The sequence below is a fragment of the Megalobrama amblycephala genome, linkage group LG24, assembly GCF_018812025.1.
Source record: "Megalobrama amblycephala isolate DHTTF-2021 linkage group LG24, ASM1881202v1, whole genome shotgun sequence".
Taxonomy (NCBI): Eukaryota; Metazoa; Chordata; class Actinopteri; order Cypriniformes; family Xenocyprididae; genus Megalobrama; species Megalobrama amblycephala.
This window is the reverse complement of record NC_063067.1, coordinates 32,508,656-32,524,226: the sequence shown is the minus strand read 5'-3', so window position 1 is coordinate 32,524,226 and position 15,571 is coordinate 32,508,656. Positions and strand designations below refer to the sequence as shown.

General features: G+C 39.8%; 1 protein-coding gene across 9 annotated transcripts in view; it reads left to right on the top strand.

The window, feature by feature from the left end:
- si:dkey-178k16.1 (band 4.1-like protein 1) overlaps positions 1–14,421 on the top strand; it is a 78,503-nt gene extending 64,082 nt beyond the window's left edge. For 2 of the 9 annotated variants that reach the window (XM_048177916.1, XM_048177914.1), the window contains exons 12-23: positions 152–348; positions 1,534–1,572; positions 3,673–3,708; positions 4,554–4,706; positions 5,342–6,580; positions 8,408–8,797; positions 9,199–9,444; positions 9,643–9,702; positions 9,931–10,017; positions 10,097–10,177; positions 11,877–11,993; positions 12,332–14,421. In XM_048177916.1, the coding sequence (XP_048033873.1) occupies positions 152–348; positions 1,534–1,572; positions 3,673–3,708; positions 4,554–4,706; positions 5,342–6,580; positions 8,408–8,797; positions 9,199–9,444; positions 9,643–9,702; positions 9,931–10,017; positions 10,097–10,177; positions 11,877–11,993; positions 12,332–12,337 (2,651 nt within the window). In that variant the 3' untranslated portion in view covers positions 12,338–14,421. Of the gene's footprint in view, positions 1–151; positions 349–1,533; positions 1,573–3,672; positions 3,709–4,553; positions 4,707–5,341; positions 6,581–7,749; positions 7,801–8,407; positions 8,798–8,923; positions 9,028–9,198; positions 9,559–9,642; positions 9,703–9,930; positions 10,018–10,096; positions 10,178–11,876; positions 11,994–12,331 lie in introns of those variants that run through there. The other 7 variants (XM_048177915.1, XM_048177920.1, XM_048177917.1 and 4 more) reach the window with 7 other exon arrangements.
- The last annotated feature ends 1,150 nt before the right edge of the window (positions 14,422–15,571 follow it).

Sequence of the window (15,571 nt, the reverse complement as noted above, 5' to 3'; positions counted from 1 at the left end):
ATCTTTTTGGATCCCACTATATATTTGTCAGATCATCTACTTGAGACTTGATTTGAAGGGGGTGATGAAGGAATAGGTTTCTACAAGTGAGATGTCTACCTCAACTTGGGTTTCTTACCCTACATGCTTTGTTTCTTTGCATCTCTTTCAGAGTCTGCTTTAGGGGACACTATGGACAGACTCTCCCAGCACACCTCTTGCGAGCCTGTGCATAGTCTTCCCAGAGATGAGCTGGACCAGGACTACCTGGAGCCCAGTCTGGATCAGGACCTGGACCAAGATCATGAACACGAAGTAGATCAGCAACTAGAGAGTGACTCCACTCCCTCTAAGACTATGGAGCTCAAGGTTCTGTGCACACAACCGTATTTAGTGTCAGCTTCTTCATTTAGTTGTGTTTTTCTCTTTTCTAATAAGTTATACAAGTTTTCTTTGAGAAAGAAGCAGTTTTAAGTTCATACTGCCTCTGGGTGGCAATATGCATATATTGTTCCTAGCAGATTCAATAAAACTAGTTTCAAGAATTCCAATCACATTATTTTTAACTAACACTCCCCTTTGCTGTCCCTTCTAACTAAAAGCCTTCCACTCCAAGGCCCTGTTTCCATCTGGTATTAAGATGCATTTTGGTCGATCGGATCACAAGGTGGACAGGTGCTAAATACAGGTGTAAATGGGGTGTAAAAAGTTTTGAGCTTGTCCACTTTCGACCACTTCCAGAGGTAGCTGAAAACGCATTAGACCGGATTGCTTTCATAGTGGAAACGCTCATGTGGACGAATGCGTTCGAACAGCCACTAAAGACCGTATACTCTCCGCCTACTGACCTAACGCGTAAACATTATGGGAAGCGCGCTAGCCAGAAGGAATTTATACTTTGTCAGCTGAAGACCCAAGTTTGTTACCAAGCACAATATTCTCTCATCATTCCTGATTTCTAACACACACTAACAGCGTTCGGCTTGGTCTCGCGGCTTTCAGAGCAGAAATGAAATGCTGATGCTCTCTGTATATTTTTTCCGTCGTCTCTGGGCACATTTATATGTGATTTGCGCAAGCTTATTTTGTCAATTAGATCGAAAGATCTGACAAAAAAACCCATACATTTACCTGCCCCTAGACCCTCCCCTCGGAGAAATCAGGACAAAAGTGGTTGAAAGTGGACAAAAGAGACAGATCAAAACACCAGGTGTAAACGTGAATGTGTCTCCCTTGTCCATTTGTGATTCGACCGACCAAAACGCATCTTAACACCAGGTGGAAGCAGGGCCCAAAACCTTTTTCTACCTATGGCTTTCTTCTCTGCCCCTGACTTAATCTTAAATATATTTCTATGCCTGTCCTATTTTGTTAACAATTCTTTTGAATTTAACCTCTTATCAACCTCTCTACAAATCTGCCTGTACACTCACCTTCTTCTCCCTATTTGCTAATTTCCTCAGTCTAATTCAGATTCTGCACTGTTCTCCCTGCTTCTAACCCTTCACTGCTGTCCTCTAACTATCGCTTCTCTCTTCATCTTCTCGCGGACAGAGGGAGGAGGCAGGCTCTCCTGTAGACTCTAAGACGGAGGTATTTTTAGCGTGATTTATCTATCTGTGTGTCTAATTGTCTGTCTGTCATTGTCTCAATTGCACTCTAAATCTGCATACACACTGCTAGCATGGCTTTAGAGTGCCTCGAAAAAATAGCAACATGATTGCTATGTTGTTAGCCACAAGGCAGACCATGTAGTTTTCCAGCCTTCATGGCTTTTCTTGATAACCAGATGAGACCACTGTTCATAGCTGGATCATCTTGGTATAATGGTTAATTTTCAACTGCTTAAAGGAGAACTGAGATGGATAATGCACTTTGATTGTCATTGTTCTTTTTTCCCAAGTAAAGTCAATTTGAAATCACTGCTGATTGTGTGTTATCTTAATGCACATTCCTGGTCTTATGCGTGCAGTTCAACCATGGACATTATTCCAAAAAATCTTTGTAATCTTGTCAAATTTAAATAACGTCACCTGCCTGAAATTACTTTCCTTTTGTCACCAGTTCTAGTAGAAAAAAACAATGGTAACTGATCACCAAATAGCAATTTAGGCATTGTTTTAGGCTACTGTTGTACAGAATGCAGCCTTTCTAAAATCTTTCTAATATTTAAAGGATTAGTTCACTTTCAAATGAAAATTAGCCCAAGCTTTACTCACCCTCAAGCCATCCTAGGTGTATATGACTTTCTTCTTTCTGATGAACATAATCAAAAGAAATTTAATAAATATCCTGACGCATCTGAGCTTTATAATGGTAGTGAACGGGATCAATGAGTATGAGCTGAAGAAAGTGTCTCCATCCACATCCATCCATCATAAACATGCTCCACACGGCTCCGGGAGGTTAATAAAGGCCTTCTGAAGAGAAGCGTTTGTATAAAAAAATATCCATATTTAAATAAGTTATGAAGTCAAATATCTAGCTTCTGCCAGAACGCCTTCCGTATTCAAATTACAGAAAAAAACGGAACTGTCGCCGCGTTAGTTCCGTAAGTTGAATAGGGAAGGTGTAGGACATACAGCGTAAGCATTTTGAAGAATACGACGGTCTGGCGGTCTGGCGGTCTGGCGGTCTGGCGGAAGCACTTGGAAGGTGATCATTTGTTTATATAAAGCATATACATTTAGATAAGACCCTTATTCCTTGTCTGGTATCGTTTAAAGTCCTTTGAAGCTGCACTGAAACTGTAATTTTGACCTTCAACCATTTGGTGCCCATTGAAGTCCACTATAAGGAGAATAATCCTGGAATGTTTTCATCAAAAACCTTCATTTCTTTTCGACTGAAGAAAGAAAGACATGAACATTTTGGATGACATGGGGATGAGTAAAATTACCAGGAAATTTTAATTTGAAAGTGAACTAATCCTTTAATGCAACAATTTAATGCTAATTAACATTAATATAATGGCAAATAAGAGGTCCAAAACTAGCCACATATAATGTAGGGCTACAGTATATAAACTGTTTGTGTTTTAGAATGGCCCACTTTTCATTTTGCATGAAACATGTACATGTGCAAATTGTACAAAATTATTAGAGAATGAGTCCCATTTTCCCCATCTGTTTTCATTAATCAGAATATCACAGTACACTCTCTTTTTTAAGTAAGGAGGAGCTCAGGGACATTCTCCAGAAACAGAGCTTACGTTTTGCCATACTGCTAGATTAGTCTAGTCTTAGCAAGTTGATTTAGACTATTTGCAGAACAGTTCATGTATTGATTTGTTCTGGAGAGGTTTTGTAGAGATTAGGGATGTCATCGGTGTATCGCTTATCCATGCTCACAGATAATTTCCAGTACATACCAGTCTGCACCTCATATGTATGAATAATGAAAAGAAAGATCAGGAGATTTGTGTCACTGAACTGGATGCCATTGTTGCTCAATAGATGTGTGACTAAGAAAATTCTCTGACACTGTATCCGAGGCAGTGGCACAACCTCTTCACTCTCTGTACTTCCATGGCTAACATCAACGTCTGTATGAGAGTTCCTCTCTCTGTTTGGCTGCCTGCTTTATGAATTCAACCATGCTCTGCCTCTCTGTCTCCACTACCTCACTTTGCCTCTGCCTCCGTTCCTTGGCTTGCACCACCATACCCCTTCCCCAACCACCCCTTTATCCCAGTCGGACCAGGACTTGGCCCCACGTCCTAAACAGGAGGTACTGTTTCTCATCGATCAACTGCCTGAGCATTCACTCTCTGTGTTGTAGTTTTTCTTTCTGTAATTGTCTTCTAGTGGAAATGACAGAAAACTGAGCCAAGGTGGCACTTCATCTGACATCTGTTATCTACACCGGCATGTTTCATGTTTTATGTGCTGCTTTGTTGTCTTAAATGTTGAAGAAAAGATGTAGTGATTATTTTTTGGCATAAAGAAGAGGGCCAAACTATTACGGCAGGCGTTCGATTTGTCAATCTGCTGGCATCACAATATTTACTATGCACAGAATATTAGGGCAGGGGTCTCCAACCCTACTCCTGGAGAGCTGCTTTACTGCAGACTTCAGTTCCAACCCTGCTCCAACACACTTGTCTGTAATTATTAAGTACACCCTGATTAACTGGTTGAGGCGTGTTTGATTAGGGTTGGAGCTGAACTCTGCAGAATGGTAGCTCTCAAGGAGCATGGTTGGAGACCCCTGTTTTAGAGCGTTAAGAGTAAAATGTTTTGACTTCCCTTGAAAATAGGAAAATGTAAAGTGTTCGAATGGATACCTTTATTCATGCTTCATGCACTTCAGTGGCATTTCATATAGGTTTATTAGAGTTTTATATTATTTCAACATGCATTGGGAAGCTATTCATTTGTTTTAAGAACAGAACTACACTTAAGATTCTCATGGGCATATGCCTGATGTTTGCATTTGTGTTTTTACTGTATGTACTGTACTTACCTCTGTTAGATAAACATTTTTTTAAACAGCTGTGCAGGTCTCCAGAAAACCTTCACTTAAGTAATTGCTAGAGGTAAGTGGTTGAACCGATTGACCTGTTTGTTTTATAGCAGTTCCTGGATAAACCGGAGGATGTGTTGCAAAAACATCAAGCCAGCATCAATGAGCTGAAAAGAGCGCTGAGAGAGCCCAACAGCAAACTGGTCCACAGAGAGAAACGTCTCTCTGGAGCTTCATCCGGCAGCACTCCGGAGAAAAAATCTGTGAGTAATTGGAACCTGCAAAGGGATTGTATTGTGGGGTGACTTTTTAAAAAGCAAGATGCTAAAAAAAATAGTGTTATTTTGGTCTAATACTGCTGTAACGTTCCTGATGAGGATTATTCAGATTTATGTCAGTACCGGTCTTAGATTTAGTGCCAAATGCTTGATTTGTTATTCATGCACTCTTTTTTTATGTGACTAATCTCTCTTTAAGTGGATGCTGTTGAACCATTTCATGTCATGCCTCTGGTCAAGAGCTAGCAGCAATTTTGAACTTTAATAGAATCTGGCTGGAGTGGTTTATTTGAACACAGCATGAATTCATTTTCTTTAATTAGTTGTTATAAAGACAATGATATTGCTTGATAATAAAAGCAAATGGCATTTTAAGTACTTATGTACATAAATGTCTCCCTTTTGTTTAACCTCAAAACATCCATCCAACATTTTACATTAAGTTTGATAACATGAATTTTACCTCCTCAGATCAAAAACTGTTGTCTTGTCTTATCTTGCGTCATAAGTTTTTGTCAGATTCATATTGCAAAGATACAAGTAATGCGCTATACAAGTAACAGTAGAGGGAGTGTTGGCACTGACAGGCCATTGAAACTGTTCACTCTATTGATATATAGGCCTCAGAGGAGTCCCTATTGATTGAGAAGCAAGATGGTTGTCAAAAAGACCTGCCCATCAGTAAAAAAGACGAAAAGAGCAGGAGTCCTAGAGTAGCTTCATTAGCCACTGGATTCAACAGAGAGACAGAAGACAGAATGAAAGAAAAAGCCATCACCACACACAGTGAAATGAGAGAAAAACAAAATGTAGTAAAAAGGACCTTAACAGAAACCATCCTATCACCAGAGAAGCCCCTGAGAAATCGTGCTAAAAGCCCTGCTTTAAGGTACAACCATTTCCAGGGAGCCGGTTCTTTGGAGGAGAAAGCATATGATAATGGGCACCCGCAGGACAGATCTTTGTCAGAGAATGTCATTCATACAAATGGATGCGAAGAATATGCGACAGAGAGACTCTGGGGCGATAAAAAGTACATAACCAATAGAGAAGACGAGACCATGAATCAAGACTTAGCAAGGCATGTAGAGAGAAGCTTTGGAGAGGCTTCTCCCAATGCAGCCATTGACAAATATATGAGAGATCGATATAATGAAAGCCGATGGGAGGGACAATCCTGTGAAAAAGAATCCGAGAACACCAGAGCTACCTTACAGAAGCAAACATCTAAACCAGATCCCAAAGGTAAAGGCCCAACAGTCCAGAGACATGATTCTACTGCAAGCGACACATCGCAGTCTGAGGTGAAACGAATTGTTCCACTGAAGCCTGAGAGGTCGAAGAAGTTGAAAGGCAGTAAAGGAGCCAAGCTGCAAGGACAACCGAGTGAGAAGAGCATTTCAGGATCATTTGATGAAGGTGAAGGGACCAAGTCTAAAGAAGAGCAAGCTGGGTTCGATAATGCCCTGGATGGCTTCTTTCAGCCCGGACATTCCGCTGCTTTAGAAAGCACTGGCACTTTTTCCAAGCAAGACTGGATGAGTAATTGTCACAATAGGGAAGTCAGAGAATATAGCCGACAGTCTGTCCAAGACAGGCCCCAATTAAGAGATCTCAAGAACAGTGCAGACCACAGACTTAGTATCGAACAAGATCAGTTTCTTTTTGAAGATCCATTGTTTATGTTTGACTTTCCCACCAATTCAGCATTTCCAGCCTTTGACCAGATTCCCCCTTTATACCCGCCTGTAAAATCCCAGAGGGCAAGAGATACACGCACCAAACCAATCACCAAAAGCGATTCTGGCAACAGTCTTCACAAGTGCTCCACCATGGAATCTTCCAAGAGGAAACCAGTGGTAACAACTGCTTGATAATCTGCTTGTCACTCACAGGAACTAAAGCATCGCATGAAACGGCACATCCATATCTATAGTTTTGCATTACGCACATGCCGGTAAAACATAAGAAACCTGTTTCTGAGGAGAGATGAGTAGAATAGTCCGTTTTTTTGTCTAATCTTGCTATTGGCTGATAGAAGTATGAGATACTGTAACCGCTGTCTGATTGGATGAGGATGTGCCACTTTCTTTTCCTCTCCTTCCTCTGCACAGCTCAACATCTGCTTGCGCATTTGAGAAACACTTAGGATCTTCCACATAATCTCCATTGCTTAAGCTTCAGGCTTCCGTTCCACTAACTTTCCACCTGATGTGCGGTCTTTCCTTCCAACATTCTTTCTCTGGTTCCCTCTTACCAGGCATGTAGGGAATGGTTGTTGCAAGGAATCAAAGGCCTGTGCACCATACTGTTATGCTAAAGTGCCATTTTTGCAAACAAAAGGGCTTCTGCAAGACTTTCAAAAATGGCCATGGTACTGTTCATGAGAAGGGCTCTGAAAGTTGATTTAACAAGGAATGGTTTTAGAAGATAATATACCCAACTTCATTCTTAGGGATTTTGAATTTGTTCTTTGAGTAGGCTGTGAAAAAAAATTGGTCAATATATTTTGCAACAAACTGCAGGGAACCTTGAGGGCTTTTTTTATTTTATGCAAAAGCCCACACTGCAGTTTCCATACACAACTGTTGTTGTCAAAGCAGATGCTACGTTAAAACGGAAATAAATTAAATCAAGAAAAAGTGCTGATGAAATGGTGTTCTGGCAGTAGAAAGACTTTGGACAAGAAGTGCCTGAGTAATAACCAGGCAAAACTGCTCTTTGAGTATCATGATGTCTAATATAGATATAATGTTCTGATTGATTAAAAGGCTCTTTAGTGGCACTTAGTGCAAAATTGCACCCAGCTGCCATAATATATTTTAACTTTCAATTGTTGTGGTGCAATGTACGCTCGTTCACACTGTTAAGACTTCTCATTTTTATCTGTGTCAGTCAGTGTATCCGATCAGTTCTATAAATGTCTGGTTGTTGGTTCAGGGCCTAGTCTGGGCTCCTTCCCTGTTATCTCAAATTTCAGTGCACTAACTTTGCATTGCTCTTCCTATTATTTCATCTCACATTCCAGGAGCCCCTTCCCACTCCAGCAATTCATGCGGAGCCTCAGGAGGAAGCGCAGGTGCCTCATTTTTCCACTCATCCACTGCTACCTCCTTGCTAAAACTCTTTGGCTTTCACATTTTTGTATACATAAGCACTACAATCTTCTGTCTTTTGCTTTCTTCATCACAGCATGATTGCATGATCCAAACCATCCTACACAACAGTTCTACACAGAAATGTCATTTAATGCATCCCACCACATGCATTGATTCATTGGCACTGTTTAGCAAGTCCTAGGCTTGCCGCACTTAGCATGAATTTAACATGAAGTCATAAAAAATGTCTATAAAAATGTCCTACGGAGGAATAATATATGAAATACAAATACAGATGTGCAGTATTCTACCCTAGGGTGAACATTTTCAATCAGCATATTATTGTCTCAGTTTTTCCTCAGAGACATGTAACACTTCTGACATTTCAGTTAGCCTTTTGAGTTACTAAACTAACCCCTGCATCCCTACTAGACTCTTTAACCATCAGTCACCACAATGTTGTCTCATTCTTGTCATGTGAAGAAGATGTAACATCCATTATGTTGCCTTGTTTTACCTGTCAGTCAACATTAGCTCTTGTAGCACAGCTGGTTCCTTGCACCAAGATCTCTTTTTGTGCTTCTTCAGAGAGAGCCCTGGGAGAGACGCTTGGGATCAGTATCGGAAGATGACCCTGACCCAGACACTCTGTACCTGAAGGAGACTCACCTGGGCATTGAGCGCAAATGCTCGAGTATCACTGTTAGCTCAACGTCTAGCCTGGAGGCTGAGGTGGACTTCACTGTGCTCATGGACTTCCAAACGGGTATTGAGGAATTTTCTAGAGGCATGACTGAGCTGGGGGAGAAAGACTTCTCACCTGAGTTTGGCCTCTCTGACCGTCCCACCCATCCGGCCTTTATACTGGGAGCAGATCCTATCTACCTTCCGGAGGAGAGACATGTAGAAGTTCAGAGGCCCGTAGAGAAACCAAAGCCCGTTGTAGAACAGAAGCCACCGGAGGAACGTAAACCGGAGGTAGACGAGCATCCTTTCTCTTTTAGCAAAGTGGCTGGCTCACCCAATCACTGGTCACTAGAGTAAATGTGTAAATGTGCTGATGAATGCAATCACGTCCCATTTTTTTTTTCTCGCGTTCTACAGGGCATCAAAGCAAAGCATGAAATTACATTGGAATTTGAGTTCATGATTGATGCTAATTCCATTCCATTTGATGCTGCCCTCCATAGTTCAGTCAGTCAGTTCAGGTTTGGTTTCTTTGATTTCAGAATTGTGTTATATTTTCCATTGCTTCTTATTCTTTTCTTTTGAACCATGACTCACCATATGCTGCAAAATTCATTTGATTGGCACTGTGTTTCTTAAACCTCATGATCACTCCCAGGTTTTGACTTGATCTGTTTCATTTCTTTCCCAAGCCTTTTGTACCTAAGAAAGCTCCACGGTCAGTGAAAGCAGCCCAAGCCCTGAGGAAAGACTCTACAGAACAAGCTAATGCCCAGTCGATGAGAAGGGAGAGCTCTGAATCGCCCCCAATCCATCCTCTAAGCAGAGAGAGCAGTGAAATCATTGCCTCCCAAGCTCTAAGGAAGACCGAGGTCAAGATCGAGACGCAGCCCAATGGCTCTGAGGTCACCACGACTATAATGGAGATTGCAGACCCGGTAAAGACCTTTTAGCTCATCATACATACTTTACTGGAGAAATGTCACTGTATGATAGTTTAGAGGAACATGCTGTGAAGACTGTGATTATGTCAATTATCATCAATTACATAAGTAAGTGTAATTACTTTCTATTATTACTTACCTGCACTGTGGTAGATCTCATCTGGATTGTAACTTCTCTGTTTGCTCTCTTAGGACCACGGTATTAGTGGTATGCGAGAGGCTGCATACTCTATGACAGAGAGAGTCTCTCCTGTAAGCATGTCCATTCTTTCATCTGGTGAACTTGAGTTTCCAAACCCTCTTCTGTTTCTGCTTCTGCTCTGTCTTTCTGTCTGTTGCTTTTATTTCCAACTTTAGTTCCAGAGTTTGCTTCAGATGTCCTGCCTTATTTGTGATGTATGAAAGCGCTACCTACAGTACAGTACCTTATTATAGTTTTCGTGCTTTGACAAGTGGTTATTTGATTATATTCTTGTACAGGTGAACTTGGGATCATTAGGTAGAGATGGCTCTCCTCTAATGGTTACTGAGAATGTAACATCAGCCACTACAACGCATGTTACAAAGGTATCTGAAACATGCTGTTAGCCTCTAGTTTAGAACAGGTCTTCTTGGAGGACTGAAAACGTGTCTTTTTGTTTTGTAGACAGTGAAAGGAGGCTACTCGGAGACAAGAATTGAAAAGAGGATTATCATTACTGGTGATGATGATGTCGATCAAGATCAGGTAGGTGCAGAAGGAACTAGGGCTGGGTATTTTTCAGTGCACTTTATCGATTTATATAACTCTAGAAGGGTTAGTTCACTCAAAAATGTTGTCATCATTTACTCACTCAGATTAGCCAAACCTATTCATAGTTTTCAGTCCTGTGATTGTCGCGGAGCCCTGGAGGGCAAAACAGCCTTGTAACTGCAGCACAATCCTGTCAATTTTCCATCTTAAAAACAAAAATATGTGAACAAGATGCAAGTTTTGGGCACTTATGATCCATATACAGCACCTGCAGTGATTTCAATCACTAAAAACAGAGGGATGATTTTTTAAAAAGCGAACGTGAAAAACACTAGGGTGTGTATTGCACCAATAAGGATTAAATTAAGCAAAGTTTAACACTAATCAAGGATTTGTTGATCTGGGTTTTATTTTAAATCGAGTTGTGTTGCACCACTTAATTTTAAACACACATTAGCTACACAGAAAGACCGTTAAAATTATTAAAGGGCTGATCAAGCAGGCGTTCCCCTCAGGGCGTGACGTCACGTGAGAGATTCTCCTTGTGAACGCACATTGGAGAGGATTTTTCTTTTTTTTTTCGCACCCAAAGCAATCTCATTGCTTCATAAATTTTGAATTAAACCACTGGAGCCACATGCATGACTTTACGATGCTCTTTGACCTTTTTGGAACATGAAAGTTTTCATTATGTAGCTCTTTTCAGCAAATGGCAAGAATAAGTCCACCACTGCTCTTATCTTTTTGTCGGCCTTAACTTGACAAGCCTTTAAACTCTGTGCATCTACATGTTTCTTGCTTATTGGTTACTGATGTATGCAGTGGTTGTAGAATCCAGAATGATGAAACTTGGAGTTAACTTGATGTTCTGTAGACGGCCGGTTCGAAACATTGCTTCTTCTACCAGTGAAGAGTAGATGAATTCTCACTGTAACTCCCCCCAGTAATTTCACAAGCACAAGGATTCTTTGATGACTGGCGATTTATTGACTGGTTCACCATGAGGACAACCATCTAACTTTAAGATGCCATGAGAGCTAAATACACAATAAATAAAGCTAAAATAAATAATATAAAGGACATAAATAAATCAAATCAAATCAAATAAAAAACATTGTAAGCTTTTTAAACTTTAACAGCATAAGTACTAGGTCTGGGGCAATAAATCGATTCATCTGAACCAGTGAAAACATCAGTGAAACATCATGATAGTGAGTAAATGAAGACATATTTCAATTGTAGTGAAATAACCCTTTAAAGTCACCATGAAAAAGAAAAATTAGCAATTCTTATTTTTTTATGTAGTGTTGCAGTTTTTATTATAAATGATATATCTGCGCACATTGCATTTTTCAAAATGAATGTGCCCTCATAATCATTAATCAGAAACATTAACTTCTGATGACGCGCACCGGCGATGATCCTGATGATCCTTCCCCTCAAGCAATCTGTCAATCAAATGAGGTCACGGCTATTATTAAACAACAAAATCAGCATTCTCCTAAATTTTTCTCATTTGAGAAACCGTTTCACTCTGACATATTTCACAATAGGAAAGAAAAGACGATGGCAATTTCTGTTTCATACCAACTTTAAAGTGCAGATGAATTAGTCAAAGCATATTACAATTACATTGGCTGCTTGTTTCCTCTTCTTCTCATTTGACCTGAAAAATAAATGACTTTTTCGCAAGGCGCTCGCCATGGCAATAAAAGAAGCCAAGCAACAGCACCCTGACATGTTGGTAACCAAGGCTGTAGTTGTCAGGGAAACAGAATCTTCCACTCAAGATCCACATGAGGAATTGAAGGTATTTGTCACCGCTAGCTCCTGCATGCACAATTAATCCATCCATTTCAAAAATGCTTATTATGGTTTCACTTCAGTGTTTATCTGTCATATTGAGCCTGCAAGTGTATAGCAGTTTGACAAGGGTGTAATGACATGTCAAAACCAGTTCAGTCAGCGCCGCATGTTAACTCTAGGTGGACGGCGCTGACAAACAAACCGTGCGGTTATCAAAAATCTATTGCAAGTCTTGTTTCCAATCTTACAACAGCAATCACTTATTGCCATCGAAGTAGATCTACTTTAATAAATGGTTGTATTACACGATCTGTTTATCTGTTTGCTTTGTTTCTCCATTAGTCCTGATCTCCTCAGTTCTCAGGACTTCAACGAGAAGCAACTGTTCCTCAGTGACTGCCAGCGGGTCGCCACCATCGACAGACCTCTTATGCTAAGCTTCTTGCTTCCACTTACATAAACAACACTAACATTTACACATGCACACAAACACATGCTGCCTCCCAGACATCAGAACCAATTCCTTCCCATGTAATTTCTATTTTGTGTCTTCATTCGCTGTGGTAATATGGACATGCTCGTTCAAGAGGCGCGCAGACTTCTCGGCTGAGGACCGTCTGGGAAGGACAGACTCAGCGTCACATCGATCAGACGATTTAGCTGCCATTGTAGTCTCTTGCTTTTTCTTCACAATTGTGAAAACTAACCAAGCGTACTATCGACAGCCCAATGCTAACATCAAGCATGAGGCACGGGGCTTTTTGATGAACATTGCTGAAGATTTAGCTTAGTGGATTGACAGTAGTGTCTATTGAGTAGTTTTTCTAGGGCTCATTGAGATATAACACTTTTTGCAAACACTGAACTGTAGGGAAAAGCCTAGATAGCGTACATACAGTATGTCGTGCTTCTCTGATCAACAGACATTATGTTGTTATTCTGAACCTCATCTGCATGTGGCAAAGCAGGGTTTAAAATGTTTTCATATACATCCAACTAACTAAAAGCTCTGGTTCAGTGTCCTTACAAACCAGAGAGACTGTATTAATGTATGATTGCCAGACCTTTTGACGGTCCTCTGAAAAGTATTTATTTCCATATTAGACATGATATGAAGATAGTGGACTTGCACATTTTCCCCTGGAAATTACTGCTGTATTGTTTTACAGATGTCCAGAATATATATATTTTTTTTTTCCCCTCTCGGTAGTCATTACATATGCTATAGATATCATGAACAGAGAAAAATGAAACTTTGTCAAGGTACAAACTTTAGATTCAAAATATCCCCATATAGCAGTTTTGAAATGCACAATACAAACAGTAACACGTTTGCTCGTTGAATGCTCTATTTCGTTTTCCTACACGTGTTGTTAAACTGTGAAAAATGATTTGAAGTCCAAAGAAGCCAAAACCTAATTTGAGTTCAGTACATGCTGACACAATTACATAATTATTTCATGTGTTATGTGCATGTGCATTTAGACTTGAAGCATTTGAAGAAAAATCAGTTTATTGAGATCGCAGAAAACAATTCAGTATTATTTTCCAACAAGCTGATATATAACAAACTCCCTACTGCTCTATACGTTTATGAAACTTATGTGATTTTATTTTTTAAACTGTTCCTCCCACATAATGCTGTGCCAATGAACTAATGGTTTTTAATCACTGTCGAAATGATTCTGATTTGTTAGATATGACAACTTTTATGTGTAAATGTCATGAGCCTGTGGTTTTCAGTGAAGCGTGACCCTTGAGCCATGATTCCCTTTACAAACGTTTCCTCTGTGAAAGCAGTAGAAATCCTGGAAAGGACGTGTATGTGTTCTAGTATTGAATGGATGAATGAGCTTTGAATTGTGTGTATTGCCAAATGAAAAACATAGCATACTTTATATTAGGATGAGAGAAGGCCAGGATAGAGTCTTAATAACCTTTGCTAACATGGTCAAGGCTTGTTGTTGTGTAACTAATGCATTTGTTCAGGACTGTGCACTATGTGAAAATTATAACACTTCACACAACCTGCAGGTATCAGAAGGGAAATTTGTATACTTCCAACTTGTACAGTTACTGATTTTTGAGGACACGAGAGCTGTTCTTGAATATAAAGAAAAGAAGTGCCATGCAAAGGTTGATAGATGGATTCCAAATCAACCACAGCGTTCTTTCGCCAGCCCATCTGCTAAGCCTATGTCAGAGTTTTGTCTCTTTACAAGGCAACGTCCTTGTTTATGCTGTACATGTTGCACTGAAGATTTGAACTTTGAGGAAAACGAGTAAAGCTTAGAAAACTACTTTAAGAATTGGTTCCCCTCAGATTCCACCTGCAGACACTTCTGTTTACATGGCTATCCTCTCTACTTTCTACTGCTTGGTTTTGTGTGTTTGCTGTACAGTGTTCGAAATAAATAAGAACCATCCATGTGGTCAAGTTTGCTATTTTGTGCTTTTGAGTTCAATAAAAAGAAGATACACTGTGAATTCTCTATTACCCTATCGGTTTAGGTACAAACCTTTCTAATTTTGTTCAAGAAATGTTGCATTACCTCTATTCCACTGCCCTCTTGTGGTCTACTGAAGAACTTGCTCCAAACCGGAAATATGACATGTACATGTACATGTACAGTACCATGTTTTTCATAGTTTTATCGTGTATCAACATCATTATGGTTAAAAAGTGACGCTTATGCTGCTATTATGATATGGTCAATAAACTTAAAAATAAGTTTTTAAGGAACCAGTAAACAAAAAGGTCATCAAACAGCTAAATTCGCCACTCTAAGTTACTTACATGATTGATGCAGATTCGACGAGAATTTTTCTGAGGGAAGAGGTCCAGCTTCACTTTAAGGTTCATTTGTCAGCTTTTTTTCTCCCCATAGTTATTTTGTGCAATCCCACAGAAAAATTATTAACCCTCTGGAGTCTGAGGCTGATTTGGGGCCCTGGAGAAGTTTTGACATGCCCTGAGATTTGTGCTTTTTTCAGTTGTTCTTAAACATATTAATGGAAAAAGTGTCATTACACTGTATTCAGCACAAACTAGGCTACCATAATATGTGAGAAACATGTATGTACATGTTTGTATTTTTGAAGGAATAACGTTTATGCGTGGTTATTGAAAAAACAAAAAACTTAAGTCACTGAAATAAGGACAAAAAAATATTATATATGTGTTCACAAGACTTCTGGGTATTGGAGGTTGTAGACTAGAGTTTTTGCTTCAGAATGATGTAAAAATTATGCTGTCTACTCCTTCATGTAAAACAATAGATAGATTTAAATTTTGTAAGACACTTTTTGTCAAGAAACACAGTATGCGTGGAGGCGTGAATCATCATGAATAATGGGTCATTTACACCTGAGAAGACAAAAGAATCACATAATAATGACCTGAAATGACTTGCATAATAATGAGCTCTTTCAGACAGGTAGGCTGTGAAAAAACCCTCTGTGATCATATCTCAAGCTCATCATATGGTGTATATCAAACATACAGAAAAAACAGAAATACTGCTCCGGACAGTGATGCTGCTGACGTGTTATCCGGTGCGCCCGAGCTTCGTTTACAGTCTG